This window comes from Phyllostomus discolor, chromosome 2 (genome assembly GCF_004126475.2).
Source record: "Phyllostomus discolor isolate MPI-MPIP mPhyDis1 chromosome 2, mPhyDis1.pri.v3, whole genome shotgun sequence".
Lineage (NCBI taxonomy): Eukaryota > Metazoa > Chordata > Mammalia > Chiroptera > Phyllostomidae > Phyllostomus > Phyllostomus discolor.
In genome coordinates this window covers 205,939,841-205,967,389 of record NC_040904.2, presented here as the reverse complement: position 1 = coordinate 205,967,389, position 27,549 = coordinate 205,939,841, and the positions used below count along the sequence as shown (strand labels likewise).

The 27,549-nt window shown below is 51.4% G+C and overlaps 1 protein-coding gene across 1 annotated transcript in view; it reads left to right on the top strand.

Annotated features, from left to right (window-relative positions):
- Positions 1–27,549, top strand: part of SYN3 (synapsin III) — a 409,092-nt gene that overhangs the window by 342,092 nt on the left and 39,451 nt on the right. The window contains exon 7 of the mRNA XM_028531935.2: positions 3,543–3,605. Coding sequence (XP_028387736.1) covers positions 3,543–3,605 — 63 coding nt within the window. The remainder of the gene's footprint in view (positions 1–3,542; positions 3,606–27,549) is intronic.

Below are 27,549 nucleotides of genomic sequence, written 5' to 3'. Positions count from 1 at the left end.
GCATCCTCCTCCCCTGCCTTAGTTCATGTCTGTGGGTTATATGATCTTTGGCTTCTCCATTTCCTATACTATTCTTAACCTCCACCCGTCTATTTTGTGCCTACCAGTTATGCTTTTTATTCCCTGTACCTTTCCCCCCCGATTCTCCTCCCACCCCCTTCCCACTGATAACCCTCCATGTGATCTCCATTTCTCTGAATCTGTTCCTATTCTAGTTATTTGCTTAGTTTGTTTTTGTTTTTTCAGGTTCAGTTGTTGATAGTTGTGAGTTTGTTATCATTTTACTGTTCGTGTTTTTGATCTCCCTTTTCTTAGATAAGTCCCTTTAACATTTCATAGAATAAGGACTTGTTGATGATGAACTCCTTTAACTTGACCCTATCTGGGGAGCACTTTATCTGCCCTTCCATTCTAAATGAAAGCTTTGCTGGATAGGGTAATCTTGGATATAGGTCTTTGCTTTTCATGACTTTGAATATTTCTTTCCAACCCCTTCTTGCCTGTAAGGTTTCTTTTGAGAAATCAGCTGACAGTCTTATGGGAATTCCTTTGTAGGTAACTGTCTCCTTTACTCTTGCTGCTTTTAAGGTTCTCTCTTTATCTTTCATCTCTGATAATGTAATTATGATGTGCCTCGGTGTGTGCTGCCTTGGGTCCAAGTTTTGGGAGACTCTCTGGGCTCCCCAGACTTCCCAAAAGTCTATTTCCTTTGCCAGATTAGGAAAGTTCTCTTTCATTGTGTTTTCAAATAAGTTTTCAATTTCCTGCTCTTCCTCTTCTCCTTCTGGCGCCCCTATGATTCAGATGTTAGAGTGTTTAAAGTTGTCCCTGAGGTTCCTAAGCCTCTCCTGATTTTTTTTTTTTATTCTTGTTTCTTCATTCTGTTCCAGTTGAATATTTATTTCTTCTTTCTGGTCCAAACCGTTGATTTGAGTCCTGGTTTCCTTCTCTTCACTGTTGGTTCCCTGTACATTTTCCTTTATTTCACTTTTTATAGCCTTCATTTTTTCCTTTGTTTTGTGACCATACTCAGCCATTTCTGTCAGTATCCTAATTACCAGTGTTTTGAACTCTGCATCTGATAGGTTGGCTCTTCATCACTTTGTTGTATTTTTTCTGGAACTTTCATCTGTTCTTTCATTTGAACCATATTTTTTGTCTCTGTGCACCTGTTGCATAATAAGGGGCAGGGCCTTAGGTATTCACTAGGGCAGGGCAACCCACATTGCTGCTTTGTGGTGCTGTATGTGGGGGAGGGGTCTGAGAGAGAACAATGCCTCTTGCTTAGCTGTCGTCAGCTTTCAGGCACTTCCTCTGCTACCCACAAGCAAATTGGGCCCTTCTGGTGCTGATCCCCAGGTGGGTGGTTTTGTGTACGTGCTAGGACCGTGTGGGTCTCTCCAATGAACTCTCCTATGAGGCTACAACTTCCTTCTGCTGCCTCAACCCCACAGGTTTTTTCAGTCAGAGGTTTTGAGGTTTTATTTCCCTGTGCTGGAACCCTGGGTTGCACGCTCTGTCTCGCTCCCTAGTTGTGCCTCCTGGCTTATCTGCACATAAATGTGGGACCGCCCACTCGCCAGCTGCCACCTTGCCCACCCCAGTCCTCCAGCCTTGCTGCGAGTCCTCTCCACCCTGGCTCCCCGGCTCCATCCCCCTACCAGTCTGGATGAATGTTTCTTCTTTAATGCCTTGGTTGTCGGACTTCCACACAGTTCTATTTCCTGGTAGTTCTGGTTACTTTTTGTTTTTAAATTTACTGCTGTCCTTCTTTTGGTTGTGCAAGGAGGCAGAGTGTATCTACCTACACCTCCATCTTGGCTGGTATTTTCCAAACTTTTTATAGTGTGTACATATTGCTTCTGGAATCAAAGTCAAATATTGCCCTTTTTTTTTTTAAATGTGCTTGTTTACTCTAGACACCAGGATATGGTCAATTTTAGCCTGGATAAGAGGGACATTTTTTCACCCAGCAGCTACTGCAGGACAATACTAGACGTAAGAGAAAACCGTTCACACCGGGCTTAGAACCTGACAGACCCGAGTTTAAGCCCCAGCTTCACCCCTCCCCAGCAGCTGCCTTCAGTCTCCATTGTCACGTCTGGGAAGTGACAATAGAAATACCTTCCCTAGGAGACTAGATTTGGGGTCATGAGCACCCATCACAATATACAGATGATGTGTTACAGTATTAGATATGTAAAGTCTATATAATCTCGTTACCCAATGTCACCCCAACATATTTAATTTTAAAACAACTCTCCTGCCTGCCTCAGGGGGCCAGTGCAGGGGTGAAATGAGACAAGGTCCATCAGCTGGCTTGTGACCCTTTGCAGACCCTTCTTTAGCACGTGCAGCAGCTTCTCCATGTCAGACCAGGTGCTGGGCAGCCAGAGGGTCAGTACAGACAGCACTGCCAGGGGACGACTAGGACAGAGTGACCATGACAGACAACTGCGCAGCCTAGAGAGTGGGACAGGATTATTCCAGCCAGGACTGATCAAAGCTGGGGGAGTGATAGTATTACTGAGTAACCGAAACGGATAACCTATGCCCTCAAGCAACTGCAGATATACCTCTGAACACCAAGCACACACATCTCAGACAACATGTGGGCAGCATGAAGGAGGAAGCACAGAGCCCAGGTCTGAACTGGTGCCCTCACTTCCTAGCAGAGTGACCGTGGGTGTGGGCAGGCACCTGATCTTTGAGCCCCACTTGCCTTCTCTGTGCCATCGAAAGAGAAGTACACACCTTGGAGGTCTTGCTCAGAGGAGTGGCCGAAGCACAGATTCCGTGTCAAACGTGCATCCTGGGCCAGGCAGTGCTCTGGAAGCTGGGGATGCGACAGAGACCCAGTCAGGCCAGGCTGCTGCCCTCCCAAGTGTGACTCTAAAGGAGATCACACAGGGCAGTCACTCAGCACAGTGCCCTCCATGGTGTGACCGAGGGGTGCTTGTGCCCGTGGTGGGCATGGCCCCTGTGATTGAGAAGCCTCATGGGGTGTCCTGGAGAGTGCTCAGGGGAGGGAATGAGAACTCCCAGATATTTGAAAGTTGTTGGGGAAATGACATAAGGCAGACCTGTAACAGGAATCAAGAAGCTGCTTTTCATTGAGTACTTACAATGTAAGCGCTTTACACGCAGTAACTTATTTAATTCTCGCAGCAACCCTCTGGGATGGACACTCGTCAGCCCCATTGTACAGATGCAGACACTGAGGCACAGATCTGGGTAGTAGCTTCCGAGGTCACACAAGCCAAAAGGTGAACCCATGGTCAGTTTGCTCCCCTCTGCCATCTCTCCAGATTGGTGGATGCCCCGGGCAGGCTGGTTTGAAGGGCTGGAGCTTTCTTTGGGAGCCAAGAGTGTTGGCATCAAGGGTGTTTGAGCCGCAGTAGGGTGGCCATCTGTCAAAGCGTTTTTGTGGGGATTTCTGCTTATGTCAGATGACTAAGTCTTTCTACGGAACAGGCAGGGCCCAGAGCCTTGGTGGACGTGCTCCAGGATGATAATGAATGACTTCCTCTTATCTCTTCCAGCTCACAGCACCTCGCTTCCCTGTGGTGGTCAAGCTGGGACACGCCCACGCGGGAATGGGAAAGGTATGAGAAGCAGCTCTTGCCCTCATGAATATTCATACTGCTTCCCTGGATGACCTGTTCCCCCCCTCTCTGTGTCCCCCACCACCCTGACCTTAGCCCCCCTGCCCAGAACAGTTTTAGAGATGCTCAGTATACACTCTCTCTCCTTCCCAGCCTACCTTCCGCTGAGCTCCTGGCGCATGGAACCTCTCTCCGGCTCAGGGCTCAGTCCCGACTTGCCCAAACCAAGCTGCAGTTGCTGGCTCACTGTTTCCTATGATTGCGGCTTCAGGGCAATGAATCTAAAGTGTTTTGTAAATGGTGATTCTTTTGTACCTGCCTTCATCTCCATGGCTATGCTGTAGTTCATACCTTTATCACCTGCAGGGCCAACACCTAGAAGGTAGCAAATACACCTGGCTCCGTGGGGGATGTCCCTGTGGTCAGTTAGCTTCTGCAAAAGTAAATCATCTGTTTTACACAGTCACAGCTGACATATTGGTCAGGTCCTCTCTGTTGCACATATAGAAACTGAACTCAAATTGGCGGTGGGGCGGGGATGGGGGGGGGGGCGGGAATTCACTGGTTCAAGCCATCAGGACATCTGGAATAGTTCTTGGTAGGTTAGGACAGAGTTGGATCCAGGAGCTCAAATGAGGTTGTCAAACTCAGTCTCCTCTGTCTCTTGACTCTGTTCACCTCTCCTTGGTGTTTTCTTCCCATAGTCAGCGTGGCTATGGGTGGCCCACCCTGGTCCCCAAGGTCACTGCAGGAGAGGAAGGCCCTGTCTCTTGCCAGCATCTCTGTATCTGACCTCGTGGAGGGACATTGACCAGTCTTGCTTGGGTTCCTGTGCCACCCCTGACAGGTGGATATGGAGATGTCTTGGGCCCCACTCAAACCACGTGGATCGGGGTCTCCACAGGGAATGGAGATTTGCTCCTGAGTGAGGGGAAGTGGGGGCTGGGGCTCCCACAGGCCGCCTCTCTAACTTCTGACACAAATAGATCTACATAAGAACACGTGGGTCTCCGTGCCTGGCCTCCCCATTGGAGGGACCTGAGCCCAAGCACAAGACCCAACACCGAGGTTCTAGATAAAGGAGCCAATAGAAACCTCCCCCTGAGAAAGCGACCCCCCACCGCCAGCCGCAGATAATCCTGCACCTTGCTCCTTGTACACCCACCACCTGCACCCCTTCTGCATCGTTGCTTCCCACCTACACCTCCATCCCCCTCAGGCAGCAAAGAATGGAAAGAGCCCGGCAGGCCAGGGCATGACCCCGGCTCCGATGTTTGCAGGAACGTGAGCGAGTTGCCATCTAAGTTCTCCTGGCCTCCTCATCTTTGGAATGATGATCATTCTAATAACCATCTTTAAAACAATTCCTCCCTCTACATTACGTCTCCCTAAAAAGTACACACTGCGACAGTGGGGTTTTTCCTGTTTGCCCGCCACCGTGTCCCCTGATGGCCCCGGGTGCACGTTAGGTTGTTGATGGAGCGGATGGACGAGCAAACCTCTGTGTGCACACCTCCCTGTGTCTGTCGCCCATGGCCTCTCCTCCCAACCCCTCAGTCCCACGGAGGCTGCCCTCCCTGTGGACCCCAATAACTCACTCCTGGCTCCTGACCCAGCAGGCACTCTCCAGGCCACCTCTGAGTCAGCCTCTCTATATCGTTTAAAGTTGTTCCCATCCTTCCCTTCTGTCCCGAAACACTCTCCTGTGAACTCCAATTCATTTTCTCTCCCAGTTCTCCTCCTCTCTCTCCGACCACTCCTTCGGTTCCCTCCAAGGACCCTTCTTCCTGCTCCGTTTTGAACTGTCTGTTCCATCAGCACGCGCTATCTGAGAGCTCATCTACCCCCTGGTCTTCGGCGGCCACCCACACACCAACAGCCAGCCCCAGTCATCTCCGACCCAAAGCATCACAGGCTCTGGTATTTGGTTTCCTCCTCAACATCCCCCACCTCATCTCCTGTGGACACCTCAGACTCTCAACATCCCAGACCATGCCCGTATATGCCACGGTCTTTCCCGACAGCCTGCTCCCCCTCCTCGTCTCCCTCCTCCTCCTCCTGGGACTGTATCTAGAGCAGGAATCTGAGAGTCATCGCCTCTCCTCCTCCACAGGGTCCGAATGGTCATCAAGTTTTATCGCTTGCCCGTTATGAATGTTTCTCAGAGTTGTCCCTTTCTTTCCACCCACTGCCCCCATGTAGGACAATTCTGGTCAAGCGAGAGGGTTCCCAGGAATTATATTCTGTTTCTAAAGAGTAAAATAACCCCAGACAGGAAATAAAAAGAAGGAAATGCTTACAGAGACTGACACAATGCTGGGGGCAGGGTGGGGGTGGGGGCGGCCTGGGGGAGGTCTGAGAAACCCAGGTCCAAAAGGGACTCCCAACGCGTAGAAAGGGGGACACACATCTCCAAGGATAGGAAATGTCATCAACCGGAAGAAACAGAGGTTTACAAAAATGCTGAGAGCAAGGGAAAAGGGTTCTGTCTTTCTCTTCGGAATGAGAAAACTATCGAGAGTGGTCTGAACATGCCGACTGAGCAGATGATGTCATGTTCATGGCTGAGAGGGAGAGAAGCAAAATTGGTACCTTTTATGGTACTTCCAGCCTCTGTCGGAAGGAATATGGCCTGCCCGAGTCAGGCAGAGAGCACATCCTTAGGAGGAAAGTGGCACAGAGGCTGTCGAGAACGCGGTGTTCCTGGAAGTGCACCTTGGGCCCTGAAGATGAAATCACTGACCTCCCCCGCCTCAGTTATATTGTGCTCTTTTGTCCATGTATATTGAGTGGTACCAACTCTGTTCTGACAGTCAAAGGATGAATAGGACCCAGTCCCTGCTCTCAAGGAAATGGGGAGACAGCCACATAAATAACTAAGTATAATGTGTGTTGGGGACCTGGTAGAAAACTGTGCAGGGCATATAGGGATTGAAGGGAGAGAGGTTTAATGTAGATTGAAGGGAGGAGCGTAATCCCACCTAGGGGATGGAAAGATGGTAAAAACACTCACGTCAGGGGACCTGTGGGTGATTCGGTGTGCCTGGAAATGAAAGGAATTCTAACAAACAAAGACTTGAGGAAAAGAGACGGGCTAATACCCTCTCATACTGAACGAGAATGGCAGGTATCACAAAGCACAGAAATCAGGCCCTGTGCAGTCTGGGAGCACCGAGGTAGGGGGTGATCCCGGGAACAGGTGAGTGCTTCAGAAATCCGTCAGACTAAACCAACAGTCCTTACGAGGGGAGGCTGACGCTGCCTCCCAGGAGGCATTTGGCCATGTCTGCAGGCAGTTTTGGTTGTCAGGGGTGAGAGAGGTCCTACTGGCATCTGGCGTCTTCAGGGTAGAGGCCAAGCACGTGGCCTAACGTGCCCCAGTGCCTAAGACAGTCCCCCACAGTAGAGAATCATGCGGCCCAGAATGGCAGTAGCGTCACGGTTGAAAAACCCGTGACAAAACTAATCTCATTTCCTCTTTGCTTTGTTGAAAGTTTTGTCGGACTATAAACCAGAGGAAACCGTGGTTGTTACAGAGTTCAATGTGCTTCCAAGTCTGTTCCAAAGAATTATAATTATTATAGGTTTGGAAAACTCTGTGTTAAAATGAGTTTTATTGCAGAACTTCTCAGACTCATAAATCTTGTTTGTATCTATTGTATGGGTGAGAAAGAACATGAAAAAGTGAGCAGAAATCCCCAGGTTTACCTCAGAAGCCTTTGACCATTTCTTTATTGAGATGCTTGTCCTTTTCTTAATTCATACACACCCTTTGCATACCAAGCACATTAATCCTTCGTCATCCTTTGCAACTATTTTTCTCCATACATGTTCATTTTATTATTCAGTTTTAAAACATTAAAAAAAAACTTAAATGTAGTCCAACGTTTCCATCTTTGGGAGGCCTTATGTTTTCGTTGCAGAGGGCAGTGATCTGAAGCTGGGTTGCTCCACCTATTAGCTGTGAGACCTTTAGGTAAATCACTGAGCCTCCCCACCTTTGTTTCTTCTTAAGTAAAATGAAGATGATAACAGTATCAACCTGATAAGCCATTTGTGAGGATTAAGAGACATTACATAGATCAAGCTCAGTGCCTGGAACACGGTAGGCACTCAATAAACATTAGCTGTCATCATTGTGAAGCATGTTTGGGGCCCTGGCTGGCGTAGCTCAATGGATTGAGCGCGGGCTGCAAACCACAGTGTCACAGGTTTGATTCCCAGTCAGAGTACATGCCTGGGTTGCAGGCCACAGCCCCCAGCAACCGCACACTGATGTTTCTCTCTCTCTCTCTTTCTCCCTCCCTTCCCTCTCTAAAGATAAATAAATAAAATCTTTTTTTAAAAAAGAATGTTTGACCCAGCTCTAGGGGTGCAGAATCCAGCTGAAGCCAATAAGGGAGACATGACTCAGCAACAGCATCTGTTAGAGACTTTGTTTCATTTGACTGCAAGCTCAGAGCGAGTCAGAGGAAGGAGAGGCCAAAACCTCTAAGCTGATAGATGAACGTGGGCTCAGTCTCATCACTCATTAGGGAAATGCACACTGAAACCACAATGAAACGCCACTAGATAACCACCAGAAGAGTTAAGATTAGAAAGGTTAATAAGACTAAGTATTGACAATGACATGCAACAGTTGAAAGACACACACACACACAGAGCTAGTGAAAGTGTGACATGGTGCAACTGCTCTGGAATTCAGCCTGATCGTGTCCACTAAGCCGAAGCCACACAGACGTTCTCTGAGCTTTTCTCAGCCTAAATGCGTGCGTGTGTGCACCAGTGTGGATAGCAGCCTGTTCATACTCGCCAAAGCCCGGATGCAGCCCGTGCATCCACTAATAATAGAATAAATACACAAATTACAGTGCGTTCAGACAAAGGGAAAATGTCCCACAATGAAAGTGAATGAACTACTATTTGTAACATGGATGAATCTCACAAACACCACTGTCAGGTACAAAAGACTTCCTATTTATGTGATTCCATTTCTATGAAATCAGAAAACCAGGGAAACTAAACTGTAGCGTTAAGCGGGATGCCTATTTAGGTGATAAAACTTTTTTAAATGCAGGAACGTTGTTACCATGAAAGAGCCGGTGTTATCTCCGTGGGGGCGGGAGGCGTGCTCATGGGGAAGAGAGGGAAGGTCCAGTTCTTGACTCGGGTGCCGTGTGGATGTTTGCCCATGGAAGCGTCACTTTTGTGCTGTGCAATTCTTTGTGTATGTGATATTTTGAAGCCAAATAAGGTTTTGAATATGTCATTCACTCTTAGGAGGACATAATGAATGGAGATATGGTATCCAGAACGTGCACTGGTCTGTCCATGGCCAGAAGTGTGTGCTGGGCTCTCGGCTGTACATCAGTCCTGGGTGTTTGAGAGAGCCGTGGACAAATGAGTATGCCCAGGGAAATTAGAGCTGAATAGAGAAGGGAAGAGGCATCTGGCCGGGAAGGGCCAGAGACAGTGTGACCAACATCTTCAGAAACATGGAGGGTTGTCATGGAAAGACAGATTGGACTTACTTTGCATAGCATCTAGCAGGCAAAGCTGGGAGCAAAGTTAGGCTGAAACGCCTGTCCGTTGTGTGAAGGAACACCTTTCTAGCTAGCAATCAGAGGTGAGCATTAATGGCATGGTGGCCCTTTGGGTAGGAGGTTCTCATTGATGCAGACTTTGGCAAAGATGAATACTTAATGGAGAGTTTCAAGAGCACTTAGGCCGAGAAGAGTGAGCCCCCTAAAACTGAGACAAATCTGTGTATGTGATGTGAATGTCTTTTGTGGGGGGAAAAGGGTTCTTAACTTTTTTCAGCTTTTCACAGGGGCCTGTGACCCTCCCGAAGGTTAAGACGTCAGGGGGATGATTCCTACATTATCTAAAGAATGAGAATTTATGGTTTTAGTCAATACTAAGAGCACTCTATTGAAAAGAATGGCATAAAATTATATGACCATCACAGGATTGGAAGTCAAGGTCAAGGCCAACTGCCAGTATAGTGTGGGGGTAAAATTTGCAGAATCTGGAGCCAGATCTTCTGGATTGAATCTGGATTTACCATTTACTGGCAGTGTGTCCTTAGCCAAATTGCTTAATATCTCTGTGCCTCAGTTTCTTCATCTCTAAAATTTGGAGACAATAATCTCCCTCTTGGGGTTGTAATGATGATAGAATAGATCAGTCAAGGTTTAGGAAGGTGTGTGGTAAATGCTCAGTGAGTGGGCACTTAAAAATGCACTACGAATATAAATACTCTGGTCCCTTGACTGCTCATCTCAGCAGCATCCCCAGGAGAGAGGGTGTTAACAAACTGACCCCACCCTGGGGGTTGCCTTATCCTGACTTCAGACTCTCAGGGTTCGAGTCCCAGCCCCTCACTTAGCATATAAGGACCTAAGGCCCAGAGAAGAGAAGGGTTTCACCCAAAGTCACCCAGCAGGGGAGCGTCTCCAGAAACAATATAGGAGGGGAAGGAAGGACCTTCAAGACTACCTGGCCCCATTCCATCCTTTAAAGATAAGAACAGTAATAAAAATAGTAATAACCACAATAATAATAAAGGCTAATGCTCTCTAGAGTTTACTCCATGCAGGCATTGTTATGATACACACACACACACACACACACACACACACACATTTTTTACAAATGAGGGAAATGAGGCACGGGGTAAGTGGTGGAGTTGGGGTACGGGCAGTCTGGCTCCAGCACCTGAGCTAAGAGAGGGGAAGGGCGTATCCATGGTCACAGCTTAACAAACCCAGACCCGGGTAGCCTAGCGCCTGCCCCTGCCTGCGCAGGGCTTGTCGTCCTTCTGAAAGGAGCTGGTGTGGCGAAGGACAGAGGTGAGTCACCCCTGCAGACAGCCGGTCTGTTCGGGGAGACTGAGGTGGCAGCTCCGACACACGATGTTTCCACCAGCCCAAGGGTCTTGCCCACCCCTGCTTGGCCGGGGCTGCTGCTGTCATCAGCTCCCAGAGACCTAGGCTCTGCTCTTGTCTCTTGGGCTGACTCACTCAAGGAGCGTTCCTGGCACAGTCGCTTCCTGAGTGGGAGTAGGTGGCCCAATAGCTTGGTGATGGAGGGGGAGGACTAGAAAACGAGCAAAGGGAGTAATGGAGCCTGGGGGAACGGTTAGGAAATCAAAGCTTCCCCAGCATCTGGGAGACGGCCAGAGAGGAGAGTTACTGTGTGTTTAACACTCAGCAGATGCCAAGTCAGGGAGAGCAGGGGAGAGGCTCCAGCCTGCAAGGTGTTGCAGGGAAGGTATGGCCAAGGCCCTGCCCAACTGGGACCTGTGCCCACTCCCCTGACCTCCCTCCCGACTCCCACCTCCTCTGTGTCCCCCCTCACCTACCCTGCCACTCCCGTTAGACGACCGCTGTCCTCATCTTTGCCTCTGCTCCTCTGGAGCAAAACGGGCCCTTGGGAGGGGACCCATCAGTCCTTTAGACCTTAATGAAAATTGTAAGCACTGTGCTCCCTTCTCGGATATTCCAGGACGTGGATTTCTTATTAACAAATTCACCTACTCCCTCAAGTTTGTTTGGAACCCTCCAATCGATGCTCACAGCCACACATGGTCACTCACAGACATGTGCAGAGCAAGAAATAATTTGAGTCGCCCGATATGCCGTGTTCCTGAGGTCGAACCGGGCGTGTTCTGCCCTCTGGCACCAGCTCCCATGCCGTAAACGTGTCCTCGGCCTGTTCAGTGCCACACCAGCACATCCGTGTGCTTTCCATTGGTGATTTCATTGTATAAAATCCTCCCCGAGTGTAATGCCGAAGTGCTGTCCAGAGTTCCTCAGGGCAAGAAGGCTGGGATGTGCCTTTTGAAGGACATTTGCTCCTAAGGGACCTTTTGGAGGATGATTGCTCTTAGAGCTCCAAGGAGCTTCAAGCCTTGGGTCACAGCATGTTCATCAGCTGATCAATAGAGAACCTTATGTTGTGTTTCTGATTAAAGACGCTTGATTTGATAAATATGGGTGATTCACGAACACTGAACTGTCAGCCAACAGCACTCTAACTTACGCCCGAGCCAAACTAACGACAACGCCAGGAAGCGAGATCTCACAGGCTCCAGAGGACAGTTTTGCAGTCTTACGTGCAGGGTGGGGCGAAAGTGCGTTTGCAGTTGGAGTGTGCAAAACACGGAGTTTAGCCTTGTGCTGCGGTTTATTGGGGATGGTGTTCTTTCCCACACGAACAGCTGGAACCCTTATGCCCTACCCTGTATGTGTGGCATGGAGGAGGGAAACTAAGGAGGAATTCAGGAAGGTGGGAGAAAGCAAGGTGGGGATCAGGTGACAGATTAGTTGAAAAGAGTATGTGCTCCTTTGAAGGTGGGGGTGCCTTCTCCTTGGAGGGGTCTGGCATTGCATAAGTGTGCCAACCTAGATACACAAGAACAATGGGCAGGGCTTAGTTAAAGCTTTTACTAACCAGGTTATAGGCCTGGGGAGTGACTATCCACCGTGACCTGCCCGGTTAGGAATTATTGATCAGATTAGCCTGTGAGATTCTTTCCGATCACTGACCTTGTACATACCCCCTTTTTCATGATATCTATGTCACTCACACATCCCATAGAAAATCCTAAAGATCTGTCTTCCTTTGGATGGTAAAATGCCATGATTCTGAGCACAAACAAGCAAACTAAAACAATTATTTTAGGACTCTGTCTTGCCTGATGATTGTCATATTGGAGGCACATCACCTGGATCGTTAATTTGTTTTTCTTATAAGGACTGAAGGCTAAGATCTCTTAGCACTGGCTTTTAGTTCAAGGCTAAGTACTGGAGGTACTTTCTCTGCCGGTTCCCTCATCCTTGTACCATCCTTAGCTCACTGGAAAGAGCATTGGTCTGGCTTCAGAAACCTGGGTCCTCCCGTCAGCCCCCTGCTCCATGGGGCCACCAGGATCCACCTGGGCAAGGCACTTAAACACAAATGCAGTGTGTCAAGTATATCGAATATGCCTGATTTTCCTCACCCAGTGACTTAGAACAGCTAGTGAGCAAGAGTGCATTAAAAAGTAGGAAGCTCTGTGTAAGTGTGAGATAGGCTGGTAAGCAGAGGATGAGCTTTGGACTTGGGCCTCCCTGGGTTCTGATCTGGGCTCTGCCATTCTCCAGCACGGTGACCTCGAGCCAATCCCTTGACTTCCCCAGGATAACTCCAATCAGACGAGGTGGGATGGACGGAGGAATAGAAGGAGGGTATTCATCATTTCTGAGCACCCCTGCACCGGGATGCACACCTTCGACATCTTCTCTGACTTGGTGTGGGTTACTTTGCCCAAGGTCACAGAGTACGGGAAAGGGGATTTGAACCGAGGTCAGCAGATCCTTCAGCCCCTTTCCTCCTGCTGCCCGTGACCTTGAGGCATGCCTTGCAGCATCCTGTCTTCCCATTATAAGGCAACCAGCCAACTTCGCTGGAGAGTTGATTTATAAAGAATGTCACAGGGCCCCACCCAAGAAACTTGTCAATACTTGGGAGACCAGCGTGACCTTCACGCCTGGCTTGGTGGACTGACCTCACCCCAGGCCGGAAGCCAAGACTGAGAGCACTCATGCAAGCGAGGGAGAGGAAGAACAAGAAGAATATCACCCCTGGCACTATGTTTTCAAGGCAGTGTGCGGCCCCGCCACCTGCAAGCCTCGTTTTGCCAAAAGGGACGGGACTCATCTGGCAGACTCATCTGGGAAGAATAAATTGCCTGCTCTCGGGGGCACTGACCACACAACGCTGCCATGAAAAACAATATTTTTGAAAAGGGCAAACACGGAAAAGCAGTACGATTTCATTTTTCTTTTCTCTGTTTTCCTGACAATGTCTGCTGACCTGGCCTTGAACTGTGTGTAAAAGAGGCCGGAGAGGTCATCCCCTCGGGAGCCGCTCAGAAGGGTGAAAGGGCATACGTCGCCTGGGGTATGGAGAGCGCTCTCCACGACTTCCCAGTTGGACCACCAGCCCCTTTCTTTCTCCCTGGCATGAGACCATCATACACAGTTTACAAACAGCCCCCACCCTGGGAGCCTGTTCAAACCCCAGCAGTCCTCTGAGGCGAGTGTTGGTATCACGATACCCATTGAACAGATGAGATAAGCAGAGACCAAGGAGACAGAATGATTTATACAAGGTCACACATCACATGCTGCAAAGGCTGCACATTCTTGCCGCTGGGCCTGGAGCCCAAGCCAGAGGAGGGCGGCCCCCAGAGAGCTCAGCCAGCCTGTTTGGGACAGAGCCTGTGTGTCCACTGAGGCCTTCCTTGACCAAAGTGTGCAGACACGGCCTGTTCTTATGACCGGCCAGCAGGGGAAGTGATGTCCTAGACAAGCGGAGGCCACCTGCCTCACTGAGGCCACAGCGCAGGCAGCCTCCCACCACGCTTCCCGGAAACAGAAGCAGCCGCATGTCTGGCTTCTTGGAAACAGCTCCATGTGGGGGCAGCTGGCATTGCTGCCGCAGGTGGCTGCGGCGGGGCTGTTTGAAGGGGAAAGCCGGAAAAGGGTGTACACAGTGGGCTCATTACATTTTGGAGTGCACGTGTGCACGTGTGCGTGCGTGCATACGCGTGTGTTTTGGGGCGGGGTGAGCAGACGTCTTCAACACAATTACCAGCAGCCTCCACTAAGCCTGCAGACAAATGAGACACTGTGGACAGACCCTGTGTCTCGCCTCAGCTGCTGACCTCCAGCCCCAGGAGACCCGCCCAGCAACAACACCCAGTCCTCCAGGAGGGAGGCGGGGAGATGCGAGGGAGACGGTGTGGTGGGGCAGGGGAGCTCTCCCAGCCCTTTCACGCCCTGACGTTCCCTCGCAGAAGGTGGTTGTATTCAGAGGATTCCGTGGGGTCTGGGGAGGAGGCTGCAAGCAGCTGAAGAGAAGAACCTGGGGGCTCCCAGCCACCCTGAGGGGCCCGGGAGCAGCAGCCAAGGGGCCTGCCGGGAGGCTCTGGATGATGGACCAGGCAGGGTAGCTCCAGAAGTCAGAAGGCATGAGCTCCTGGAAGTGTGCTCCTCCGAGCGTGCTCTCGGACAATACGAGGGTGACTGTTCCGGTGCAGCTGTGTTCACAGACACAAAACCTAAATTATGTATTATTTCCACTTGTCATGGAATAGTACTCTTTTGCTATATTTTTCCAACCACTTAAACATGATTTTTAACTTGTGGGCCCCACCAAAACCGGCATTCACCCTCAGGGCGTCGTTTGCAGAACCTTGCTCTGGGTCATCTCACTATCTGAACCTGCCCTGCTGGGAGGTAAGCTCTCCAGGTGCACAAGCTGCACCCACGGACTCCACCTCCCGCCCCTCCAGTCTGGACCAGCACCCTGGCACCTGGCACCCTGCCGGCGCCTGGGAAGCTCAAGTGTTGCCTTTCGGAGCTGACACTTGTCGGGTGCCTCCCTTCCCTTCCATTCAATCTCATGGTCACGCTGTCACTCTATAAACAAGAATCAGTGACCCAGGAGCTCAATAACAACTGAAGGAGGTTTGATTTATTAAAGGGAAGAGCAAAGGAAAGGAACCAGCAAACCGATAAGCAGGATAATTAGGCAGTTCCCTAAACAGAACACCAAGCCCTCCATTATTCCTGTCACTTCCCACCACCCCTTCCGACCTCTGGCAGCACATGACCCAGGCAGCCGGGGCGAGGACATCCTTTGAGCTCTGAGTCTCAGCACTGAGAAGGATTGAAGGAGAGGCAAAGAGTAGAGAGAATTTAAGGCCAAGGGCTATTGTATTCATTTGAGAGACATTGATGTATTTGGTGCCCAGCTGTTCTGAGGCCGGAGCTCAGTAAATTGTTTATTGAATATTTTGGCAAATCCTTATGAACATTGATTATGTGCAAGGAGTGGGGTGGGGTAGGCCCTGGGATGGAGGACTCTTGGTTAAGTTCTAGAGATGAAAAAGACACGGCTCCTGAATGCAGGGAATCTCCCCACGGAAGACCCAGTCTAGATTGCAGTCTGGTGCAGGATTTGGCAAACTAAGATGCACCGGCCAAAGCCAGGCCCTGACCTGGTGTTGTTAGTAAAGTTTTATTGTAACGCAGCCCTGCTCCTATGTGTACATATTGTCTGTAGCTGCTTTCACACTAACAGGTCAGAGTTGAATAGTTACTATGGCCTTCAAAGCCTAAAATATGCACCATGGTACTCTGCACAGTGCAGTGCTTTCCAAAACTTTGTGTAGTGAACTGCAGTAAGTCACACGCTGTGACTTGCTACCTGATTCCGAGATGTTAGGCAGGTAGTTAGAGAAATAACTTTGAAAGAAGAACACTTGCCCTTTCTCTGTGCAAAGTGTTTTGATACAACCTGCCGCATCCTATTTTATTTTTTTAAATGTTGGTTGTGACCCATCAAATCGGTCTGATGGCCTATGTCAAACCCACAGTCTGAAAAGTACTGGTTCGCTAGAAAGCAAAGCGCGTTTATTCATTCGTTTGCTCATGAAATACTCCGTGAGTGCGTTCTCCGCTCCAGGCACCACGCTAACCAGGGGAGCTGCGACACTTCACACCACGAGTCTCTGTCCTCATGGAGCCTGCGTCCTCCAGGGGAGGCAGGCGATAAAAAGGGAACAGAACTGTGATCTGTCATGTGATGAGAAGGGCGCTGAGGACAGAAAAACTAGTGTAGGGGGAACAGAGCGTGACAGGCGTGGGACCAGGGAAGCCCCTCTGTGCACTGACATGGGAAGGGAGGAGCGTGAGACCTGAGAAGAGTAAACGAGAGTGGGGAAAGGTCAAGGCCAGATCACAGACGCATTTTACACTGCACTCCAGAATTTGGACTTGGTCTTCTAGGTAAGAGGGAGACCCACTGGTGAGTTTTAAGCAAAAGAAAAAAATGGACATGGTTGGATTAATGCGGGATCAGGGGGCAAGGGGGTGGAGTCTAGAGCCTGCAGGAGCCATTAGGAAGAAACTGTAGCCAGTCGGAGAAGAAATAAGGGTGTGAACCCAGGCAGGCGCCGAGGCAATGAGGGATGCGATAAGGATACAGTCAAGACGTGGGAGAGAAGCAGAATCAAAAGACGTTAGGGACTGACTGGATGTCGGGCAGAAGAAAATTGAGAGCTGATGATTCCATTCAGTAAAATATGAAATCAAGAAGGATGGGCTTGCAGGGAGAGATCATTGCAGTTTTTAACCTTTTGAGTGTGAGGTACCATGGAAAATAGCAACAATAATCACCACCACTTATTGAGCACTTACTGGGTGCCAGGGCCTGTGCTCCGTGTTTTATGTGCATCGTCTTATGTAACTGTCACAGCAGCCCCGTCACAGTGCAGCGGATAATCTGATCATCTCCATTTTGCAGAAGGGAAAACAGAATCTCAGAGAAGCTAAGTAAGGGGGAGGGTGTGACATCTGCTATCGTGTGGTGTGTGTACGCCACTTCTCACAAAGCTGGATATGCGGTGAGTGCTCAGAAAACGAGTGTTATTAATTGCTATTATCTTCTTGTCGCTGTGGGAAGGAAGCACAGGTCAGGTCTGCAGAGAGGGGACCCAGTCCTATTTAGGAGTCCTGTGTATACAGAGAAGTATATATAAATGCCTTAGTGTGTGTATACATAGACCCGGTTTGTTGCTGCTTTTTATTTTTGGCTTTCTAATTAGGCATCTCAAATGCCTTTTGATCCTTCCCATTCTCCAGCCCGATCCCACGCCCACCCCATAATTACTTTATAAATAAATTTCTTCCCCAAAAGTTAATCTCAGCCCACTTGCCTTTGTTCTGTTCTGTGAAGTAAATTGTGTTGCTGGCCACGCAGGCAGGGTTGGTTTATTCTTGTGGAGAGAAGGGGGACTTTATTTATTTTTTTTCGCTATAGCTCCTCTCCCCTGTTCCTGTGCCAAATAAACAAAGCTGCTATTCATTTCAGCATCTCCCCGTCTCCGTCGTGCCCAGAGTCATTTTATCAGCAGAGCCTCTTGGGCCGTCTCTCCGAGAGCCCGGAACAGCAAATAGGAATGTTTTCTAAAAGGGAGCGCTGCGAAAATAGAATCCCATTTAATGAGGCCGCAGAGAGGAGACTCTTGCTCTCTTGGTGAGTGCAGGAGCAAACATTGTGTTTAAAGTTGTGGTTGGAAAATGCTGGCTTCTCACATGTGGCCTCAGCAGAAAGCATCAGCCAACCCGGCCATAGTGTGTGTGACTCAGGGGTGAGGAGCTGAGGCAGCTGGAAAGAAAACTTAGAATCAGGCCCCCTCCCCTACCCAAGGCCTCGTCCTCCTGCCTGGGCCCAGGGGGTAGGTCTGCCATGGCCCTGCTCTTCTTGCCACCACCCCTCAATGGTGACGCTTACTCTGCATTGCTGTGTCCCAGTCACACACTCCCAAGTGTCCGGTCAAAGGTACGGAGCCCAACCTTCCACCCAGTGCAGCCTCAGCGATGAGCTGCCTCGCGCTGTGGTCTCTGAGCCTCTGTCCAATGGACAACGGAAACACTCATTATATAAACCAGGTCCACGGGAACGGCTTCCAACTGAGGGAGGCCTAGGGTCCCGCCCAACTGGGCTCTTCCGTGAGTCCGCCCCCAAAGAAGGTGCCCCCGAGGTTTCTCCATGGCATCTCAAGACTCTAGGGAGTCCGGTTGGAAACCACCTCCTTATGTCAAAAGAGTGCCCAGAAACCATGCTCGGCATCCGTTTGTTCACTCATTCATTCAGGAAATAGTTCTCAAACACCTACTATGCGCAAAGAGCAAGGGACACGGTGGCAGATCTAACTGAAGAGTCCCTGCTCTCATGGAGCTTGTACTGTGGGGAGTACTGATGCCTGCAGGATCATCTGGGGCCATCAGAACCAGGCAGGACAGGAGACAGGGTGAGGTCCTAGGAGGTGACGAGGCTGTGCAAAGCTCGCTGCTTTAGACTGGATGAGCAGAAGCAGCCTCGGTGAGGAGAGGGTAATGCAATAGATACAACGAGAAGGGTGCAGCTGTGTGATGACGACCTGCAGAAAGATTTGCCGGCAGAGAGAGTAACCAGTGCAAAGGCCCTGAGGCAGCCTTGGGCTTGGCGAGTCCCGGGAACTGGAAGAGAGAAAGTGCAGGGTAGGTGGGAGGGGGCAAGGTCAGAGAGCTCGGCAGGGCCAAGGCTTGCCGGCCCTGCAGGTGCGCGTCTGGGAAACCGGAGCAGGCGCGGGGGTGGTGCAGGTAGGTGGCTTTGGCTGTGCCTGTGATGGTGATTGTGTTCCCTGCTGAAATCGCAAAATCAGTACACATTTCTCCCTCCTAATGCGAAGGGCACTCTGAAGAGGAGCCAGAAGTCCTAACTTTTAGAACATTCCTCTCCTCCCTCCCAGGTCTGCTGCCTTCCCTCTCCTTTGCAGAAAATGGCACCACCAGAAGCCAAGTAGCCTTAGCCCAGGGGAGGGGGGGACAGCTAGAAGGAGAAGCTTCGGTTTTCTCTTCCGCATCACGAGTTGACTAGGGAACACCAGGACCCTCCTTCCTGATGAATTCCCACATGAAACTTGAAACGAAAGCAGATGAGAAAGTAACATTCTATGAGCTGTGACTTCATTTCGTAACTTGTAATTGACAACATTCATCACCCAGTCCATCGGGAGAACACGGAGTGTCTTTGGATGAACTTGGCCCTGCGTCAGCCTCGCCACCCGCGTGCCTTCACGGTCTGTGTCCTCGCAGAGCTCGGGCTGGAGAAGATCGCCGGCGCTGCCCCCCTTGCTCTGCAGTCCCAGGTCACTCTCCAGGTGAACCAAACGGGAGGGGACGCCTGGCTCTGAGAGCTGCACCCAAAACAATCACTGGGGCAGCCCGAGCCAATGGATATCAACCCTCTGAGTGTGGCTTTTCGGATGCCTTCAAATCAAGCTGTTCCATCCTTTATGTTAACCAAACAGTAATCAAATGTCTGTTGCAACACTTCAAGTCCTTCCACAGAACATCAAAAACCTGTCAGCGTAGGCTGTCCTCCGGCCAGGGGTGCGCTGGCAGACTGGCTCTGTGGGGGGGGGGCGGGTGCCCTAATTCATGGTGTTTGCCGATTTCTGGGATGTAAATGCTGCCACTGGGGACAGCTTCAAGCTAGCAGTGGTTGGAGAGCCGGCTTGCAGAGTTTCCAGCTATTGAACGGTGGTCTCCCGTGAGGCAGTGGGGGGCGGCTCCGGGACGCCTCTGTTTCCAGCCCTCACACGTAGTTGGCGTTTCTGGGTGGAGCCCCCTTGAAAGTCATTGCCCCAATACCAACAATGCACTGGACCCCAGGGCCTGGAGACCTTTGGCTGGAGCCGAGGATGGGCAGTTAGAATGGGGTGGAGAGCGGGGTGGAGGGGAGCAGAAACACAGGAACAGGAGCCCTGCAGACCCAGGACTGGTGTGTTGTCAGAAATGGCCAGAGTGTGACCTCAGGGACTGTCACAATGACACCTCCTTAAGCCGTGTCCTCCTGAGGCTACCTGTACTTTACACAACTCAGATTGTATCTTGGGGTGTCTGTCCCTGGGGGGTCTACTTCTAAACTCAGCTGAAGTATCTTCTCCCTTTTAAAACCTTCTCTGCGTTGCTCAAGCACTGTGACTGCTGCCCTCCTATAATCTGCCCTCCTGTCCTCTGCCTTCCTGCCCTCTGCCCTCTGCCCCCTGCCCTCCTGTAATCTGCCTTCCACCCTCCAACTTCCTGCCCTCTACCCTCCTGCCCTCTTCCTTCCTGCCCCCTGCCCTCCACCCTTCTGCCTTCTGCCCTCCTGACCTCTGCCCTCCTGCCCTCCTGACCCCTGCCCTTCTATTCTTCTCCCTCCTACCCTCTGCCCTCCTGACCTCTGTCCTCATGTCCTCCACCCTCCTGCCCTCTGCCCTCTGCCCTCTACCCTCCCACCCTCCTTTGAGCCAGCTCTGGCCCTAGAAGAACCCTCTCGTTGTGCACTATCTGACTGCCCTGCAGTCCACATCAGCTTATCAGGGTTCCAGGCTAGACCCTGAGAGAAGAAACCACGGTTGGAGCCCCAGGACCTAGCACAGGGCCTGATGTTTTGCTAGTTTACTAAGCAAATATTCACTGAGCCCCTGCTCTGCGCCAGGCTGTGTTCCGGCCCCTGAGGCTGCAGCGGTGAACAAAACCAAGCCCCATCTCCCCGGGGGCGTGGATTCCAGAAAACGCCCAGTACATGTGGAACGGCTGTCCCATGGTTCCCTGTGATCCCTGCCCTCAGGAAGACTGGGTGGGGGGGGGGGGAGTTTCCCTTCTATTTGATTTCAACCCTAGCGTAGAGCCCACACTCCGCAGTTCTTTGAAGGGGCTTTATTTTTTTACCGCTGTTTTAGGTTCACAGCAAAGTTGATCAGAAGGTACAGAGACTTCCCATATGCCCCCTTCCCCGACCTGTGCACAGCCTCCCCCGTTATCCACAGCCCCCACCAGAGGGGAACATGGGTCACAATCCATGCCTTTCATTCTGGGCTAAAAAGCAGTGAGCGATCAAGCCTTGAAAAGACATGGTGGAAACTGAAGTGTATAGTCCTAAGTGAAAAAAAGGCAATCTGAAAAGGCCGCATACTCTATGATTCCAACCCTGTGGCCTTCTGGGAAAGGCACAACTATGGACACAGTGGACAGATCAGGGGTTGGCAGGGGACAGAGGGGAGGAGAAAGGAACGGGCAGAGAACAGAGAACTTTCAGGGCAGTGGAAGTGTTCAGTGTGATGCTGTGATGGTGGACACGTGGACACATTTTTCAAAATCCATAGCTTCATAGTCTTTTGATTTTATTTTTTCATTATGACTTGGGGATATTTGAACACCTAATAATGTACTGTTGTCATAGGCCAGGGTTTGTAGGCAGGGGCTGCTGGTGACGTATTTATCCGCTGTAGCCCATTCATATCTCAGACTGAGCTGCATCAGAGGTCAGGCAGCTCTGGGAGGGAGAAAAACACATGGGGTGTGCTTAGAGTTTCCTGGATGACAGGGGGGCGAGAAGGCCTACGGCTCTGGCCCTCGGCAGCCAGAACAGCGGATGGATCTCGCTCCTGGGGTGGGGACAGCTCACAGGTGACCCCAGGGCCGGCCATTCCCACTGCCCTCCGGTCCTTCTGGGCACTGAGGGTCAGAAGGAAGAAGACGGTGGCAAGAGGGTAGGGAACAGAGCACCAGAAACCCTGAAGACAAAGTGGGCTACAGTCGTGACTTCTAACAGCCCTATAGCCACCTGCGGCCATTTTTCCCATATTCTTAAAGCAACTCATACACTCATACTCTCCCTTTCTCTTTGCCTAAATAAATGTACTTGGAAATGACATTTTTATATCGCAATCATAAATTAGGAGTTTCATGGGCCAGATCATCTTTCCTAATACACATTGAAGTAAATACCTGTTAAAAGGTGCATGCTCACTGTGTACCGCTAGGTCATCCAGCAGACCGCCAGGGTCACGCACACGCGCTGTGGCTCGCTGGGAGAGAGGAGCGGCCCCCCTGCTGCTGGAAAGACTGGGAGCCAGTCTTGGCCCCTGAGTGATGAGAAACCCTGGGCCAGTCACCTGCCCCTCCCAGTGTGTCACTTGCCTCATCTGCAAAATGAGAGGGTTGACCAGATACTTCCACACTTGGAGGTTCTGAGTTGTTCGCTCTATAAATGTGGAGTCGTTAAAGGCCACACACCCATTACGGAGTCCTTGACACCCTGACCTCTCCCCTCAGCTTCCCCACCCCCACCCCACCCCCACTGCAAGGCAGCGCTACCTGGGAGAGAAGCCGCCCAGCCCCAACCCTAAACTTAAACTTCAGGTTTTTTTAATTAGAAGAAAAACAGCCCCGTGTTTTCAAACCTCAGCACGATATTCGCACTCCTTTAACTTGGGTGAAGTGGCATCCTTCGCCAGGGAGTCACACCCCAACACACACACATACACACACACAATTGCTTTATTGTTTCTGAAAAATGTTGACAATGACCTTTACTGTCTCCATCTTTCACAAGAGCGCCAGGGAGACATGGAGTCTCTCTAACCATTCCCTGGCAGGAGGCCCACCCACAGCGTCCTCCTCCGCTGTCTGGCTGCAGGCAGACACCCCTCGAGTCCTGCGGGAAAGGCGGCAGCTTGCAGACCCTCCCTACACGGGAGACCAGGGTCGGGGGTTAAATACCGTGTTTAATCGCGCACAGAATCTGCTCGTGAGCACGATTAGGTCCGGCGTTGCTGAACCTCACACGCGCTCCTCACGGCCCCTGCTGAAACCGCCTTCCAGGCGAGCACACCAGAGGCCTCCGTGCCCGGAAAGGGTAACAGCCAGTGGGGGCGGGAAAAGGAGAGACAATAGGTCGAACGGTATCAGCGTGTATCGGACTTTACAGAATCTCTAGATGCCTTATCCGTAAAGGGGCTCGCGGTCAATGACAAGTGGCTAACATTTAGTGCTTGGGCGGGGCACTGTTCAAACTGCTTGCATGGCTCTCGCATGAGATCTTCCCAGTCACTGTGAGAACTGTGCTATTACGTGCTTCGTTTTACAGATGAGAAAATGGGTGTTTAGAGAAGTTGAGAAATCTCCCTGGGGCGCCCAGGGAGAGCCCGGGTCCCAAAGCCGTGCTCAGAGCAATGCCTTCTGTCTGCGGGACAGCTGGTGCTTCTTCAGAACGCTTGGCACGGCGTGGGTCACAGGGACGCCCCGAGCAACTCGGCATTGTGATAAGGAGTGTGATAGGAACGTCGCTGTGGGGCTTTGAAGCCCTGCTCGGCCACGCACTAGCTGAGTAGCCTTGGGCGGGTTACGTAGAACGCTGCCCGGTGCACGGAAGGCACTCGATGCAGTGAGCCATTCGTACAGCTGGGAGCTCTGCAGCCGGACTGCTGGGCGGGCACCCTTCCCCTTCGCCCTCCCTCTCCGGCTCCGCGACCCGGAAGTGACTCCGCCTTCCCTGGGCCTCCTTTTCCTCGCCCGCAACTCCTCGGGAGTCCCAAGGTCCAGGACTCCCGGCGGTGGCTGCCGCGTGTTAAGCATTCCGCCGGCGGTTCTATGCTTTGCCCCCACCCCCCGCCACCTCCACCACGTGCATTTCCTGCATTTTCTTCTTTAACTTTTCTTTGTTGAATATATCTTATTGAGTTTACTAGGGTGACATTGGTTAATAAAATTATGTAGGTTTCCGGCATACAGTTCTGTAAGACACCAGCTGTACATTGCACTGTGTGTTCACCACCCCGAGTCTAGTACCCTTCCGTCACCACTTCCCCTCCCCCCCCCTTTGCCTTCTCCACCTCCCCTCACCCCCCTGTCTCTCTGGGAATCGCCATACTGTTGCCTGTGTCTATGAGTTTGCGCTTTCCTGCCCTTCTCTTCCCACTGCCTGCAGTCTGCCTCCCTTTCGGTCTGAGCCGCAGCCATCACAGCCTCCCGGCGGGCCCCTCCCATCCGCTTTCCTCCTTGGCTGCTGAAGTCAGAGCCCTGGATCCCAGAACTAGCTTCATCACTCCTCTGCCTAAAACCTGACCATGCTCCGCGTTGTGTGAGGGCAAAGCCTGCAAGACCCACCAGGATCCACCATATCCTCCGGGGGCCTCTCTCAGTGCGGGCATCCTCACATCCAGGGCTCCAGCTGCATCCAACCCCTGTCCGACCCCGAACGTGCCGGGCCGTTCCTTGCTGCTCTGCCGTTCCCTCCCTCTCTTATCTTCCATGCACGCCCACAGCCAGGTCAGACTCAGCAGCACCAGACTGAGCTCAAGTTCAAGAGTTCCCTGAACTTCTCCCGACCCCCTCACGGATGTGACCGCCCCCCGACTCTGCGCCCACACGGTGCCTCGCGGGATTCTGCCGCCGCCTGCACTCACGCACTCTCAGCTGACACGCCTGCTTCTGTCGCAGACCGTGAATGCCTTAGGCATAATGATGGTGGTGATGGAGATATCGAAAGCATGCTCCGTGGCAGCACTACCTGGGGACTGCACACGGCAGCCCGGAGCTGGGTACTCATGACCGCTTTACAGCTGAGGGAGCTGGAAGATGAGGGGCGGAGTCAGTTCCCCCTCACCAGGCCACCTCCAGGGTTCACAGCCAGGTGGTCTGCCTTCAGAGACTACACTCTTAACCTTGACTTACTTTTTTTTAAATTGAGATATAATTGACATAGAATAACATTGTATGAGTTTAAGGGGCACAATACGTCGATTTGAGGCACTTATGTATTGCAATATGATCACCATCATAGCATAGCTGAAAACCTCCATCACATCACGTAATGATTTCTTTTTTGTAATGAGGAAGTTCCACACCGACTCTCCGAGCGACTTGGGAGTACATGGTACAGTGTTGTTAACTGTGGTCACTGCACGGAGCACTGGCTCTTCGGGGCTCACTCAACTTCCGGCTGTGTGTCTGCACCCTTTCACATCTCCCGCATCTCCCACTCCCCAGCCCCTGGCAAGTCCGACGTCTTCCGATTCCCCGTGGAAGGGAGATCACACAGGACTTGTCTCTCTGTGTCAGACTTATTTCACTTAGGAGAATGTCTTCAAGAGCCACCCACGTTGTCAGAAACGGCAAGGCGTCCTCTCCTGTGGCTGAATCACATCTGTGTTCATTCACCCAGCAATGGCCGCATCCCTCCATTCACATCTATAACCTAAGCTAGCAGGGCTCATTTTTGAAGCCAAGAGTTCAGAGAGGGGAAACCTGGCCCAAGGTCACCCAGCGAGGTCCTCTCCCAGCCAGAAGTGGGGTCTGGGCCTCCTGGCTCTCAGTGTTCTCCTCCTCATGTGTGCTTGTTCCTGTGTCCTTCCCACAACAGCCCAAGGCTGATGCCCACCCCCAGCCCCTCCCCAAGACAATGGGAAGAAGGGACCCTGCACGGCCTGCAGACATGTCCCAAAGCAATGAGGCTGAAATAATAAACAGGGCTGAGGGAGCATCTGCTTTGTTTGCTTGGTTTAGTGTGTTTTCATTATGAATGGTCTGGAATTCAATCCCGCCTGGGAGGCACCAAGGCTCCCTCTATCCTCCAGTGAGGGAGGAGGGTGGAGCCGCTTAGCTAAGATGTGCTGACAGTGAGGCAGAGCCAGCAGGGTCCAGGGTCGGGGCACTCCCCGTGAGAGCCCAGACAGAGGGGGTGCTAGGCAGAGAGGGGGGGCCAGGATCATCTCACAGTGAATAAATAATACCCCTCCAAGTCAAGTGAGATGACCCTCAAGGGGACACTCCCTGAGGATTGCTTTGGGCAAGGAAAAAGCAAACCTTAACGAGCTCTGCAAGGAGACTGCTGCCCTCTCTTCAGCCCACAAAGCCGGAGGGTCACAGGAGAAAGGAGGGAAGGGGCAGGAGGGAGGTTCCCACAAGGGGAACCTCCCTTGGGCCAGGGGAAGTTACAGCAACTTTTATAAAACCGCTGCTAATGGCGTTCTTCTCTATTCATTGTGCAAGGCCCTTCAGAATTAAGTGTAAGGGGACAAGAACATTGTTTCTTCGACAGAACTGGGGCACTTCGCTTTGTCAGATAACAGAAGCGCTGGGTCTCGGACCAGAAGAAGTATTCCAGGCCATCTGGCCGCCTTGTACTTGACTTTGCTCCACAGTCAGCCTTTCCCACCGGTCGGCCACGTTGTGGTTTCTTACTGGGGTCTGGGAAGAGTAGAAATTTGAAAAACCAAACATATCACCTTAGTGCAAATAAAGATATTAAAGAATGTGGCTGCCCTGGCTGGTGTAGCTCAGTGGATTGAGCGCGGGCTGCGAACCAAAGTGTCGCAGGTTCGATTCCCAGTCAGGGCACATGCCTGGGTTGCAGGCCACAGCCCCCAACAACTGCACATTGATGTTTCTCTCTCTCTCTCTCTTTCTCCCTCCCTTCTGTCTCTAAAAATAAATAAATAAAATCTTAAAAAAAAAAAGAATATGGCTTACAAGTGCAGTGCAGTGGGCTTCTCAGTACTGCGCCTCAAATTGAGACAGGCTTACCCATTGACAGGGTGTGCTGGTTGCCTCAGGCTTCCCCATGTGGGGGGTTTAACCTGAAAATGTACAGTCTGGGCAGCAGAACTGATTACAGGGGGGCTGCAGGAAAGACGGCCCCCAAAGAGAAAGCGAGGAGGATGGGCTGGGCTACTGCTCTTGTTCCATTTCTCCTCCAAACCCCCCAATCCAAATATGTCACCCAATCTGGGGAGGCATGAGTGACAACGGGCAGACAGGCCAGCGGCGTTGCACCTACCCCGTGAAGAAAACTGCAGGCGTTTGGAAATAGGGATTCCCCCTAATAGCTTTCTCCCAAACCAAAGGTGCTCTGCTTCTGAAGAGAAGGACCCGGGGCCCCCAAGTCCTGCTACAGAGCAAAAATCTCTGCCTCAGACAAGAGCCTCGGCAAGAATGCCTTCCTGCACACACACACCCAGGGGCCAGTGAAGCAGGTTTGGGCAGCCAGTAGCCAGCAAGTACACTCACCCTGCATCAGGATTGTTTTGGCTGCAAGTAATGGAAAATTCCACCCCAGACTGGCTTAAACACTCCGAAGCCTCGGGGATTCGTGTCTCGGTGAAGTCACCGAGATCCTCGGCTCCTTCTATCTCTGCTGGCTGGCCTCGGGCTCCGCTGCACTTGTGGGCAGCTTCTTCTGTCCCGTGCTGGCTGCCAGTGGCATCCTGGGTAATATTCGCTATTCACGTGCATCATGGAGTAGGATGCGCTTTTCCGTCTCACTGGGCCAGTTTATTCAAGCGTCCATCCTAAGCCACTGAGAGAGGAGTGTTGTGTTCTAAAGGCTTAGGATCATCAGGATCCACCTCTCGCGCCAGGGGTAGCATCCGTTCTCCTGAAGCTCAGCGCTGGGTGCAGAAGGGTAGGTACCTAAACAAAATTGGGGTTAGGTTAGGCTGGAGGAAGGGGGGACAGGTGGGATGTAGGTTCTGAGATGCATAGACTTGCTACAGGATGTTTATTGGGGTCTGCACTTG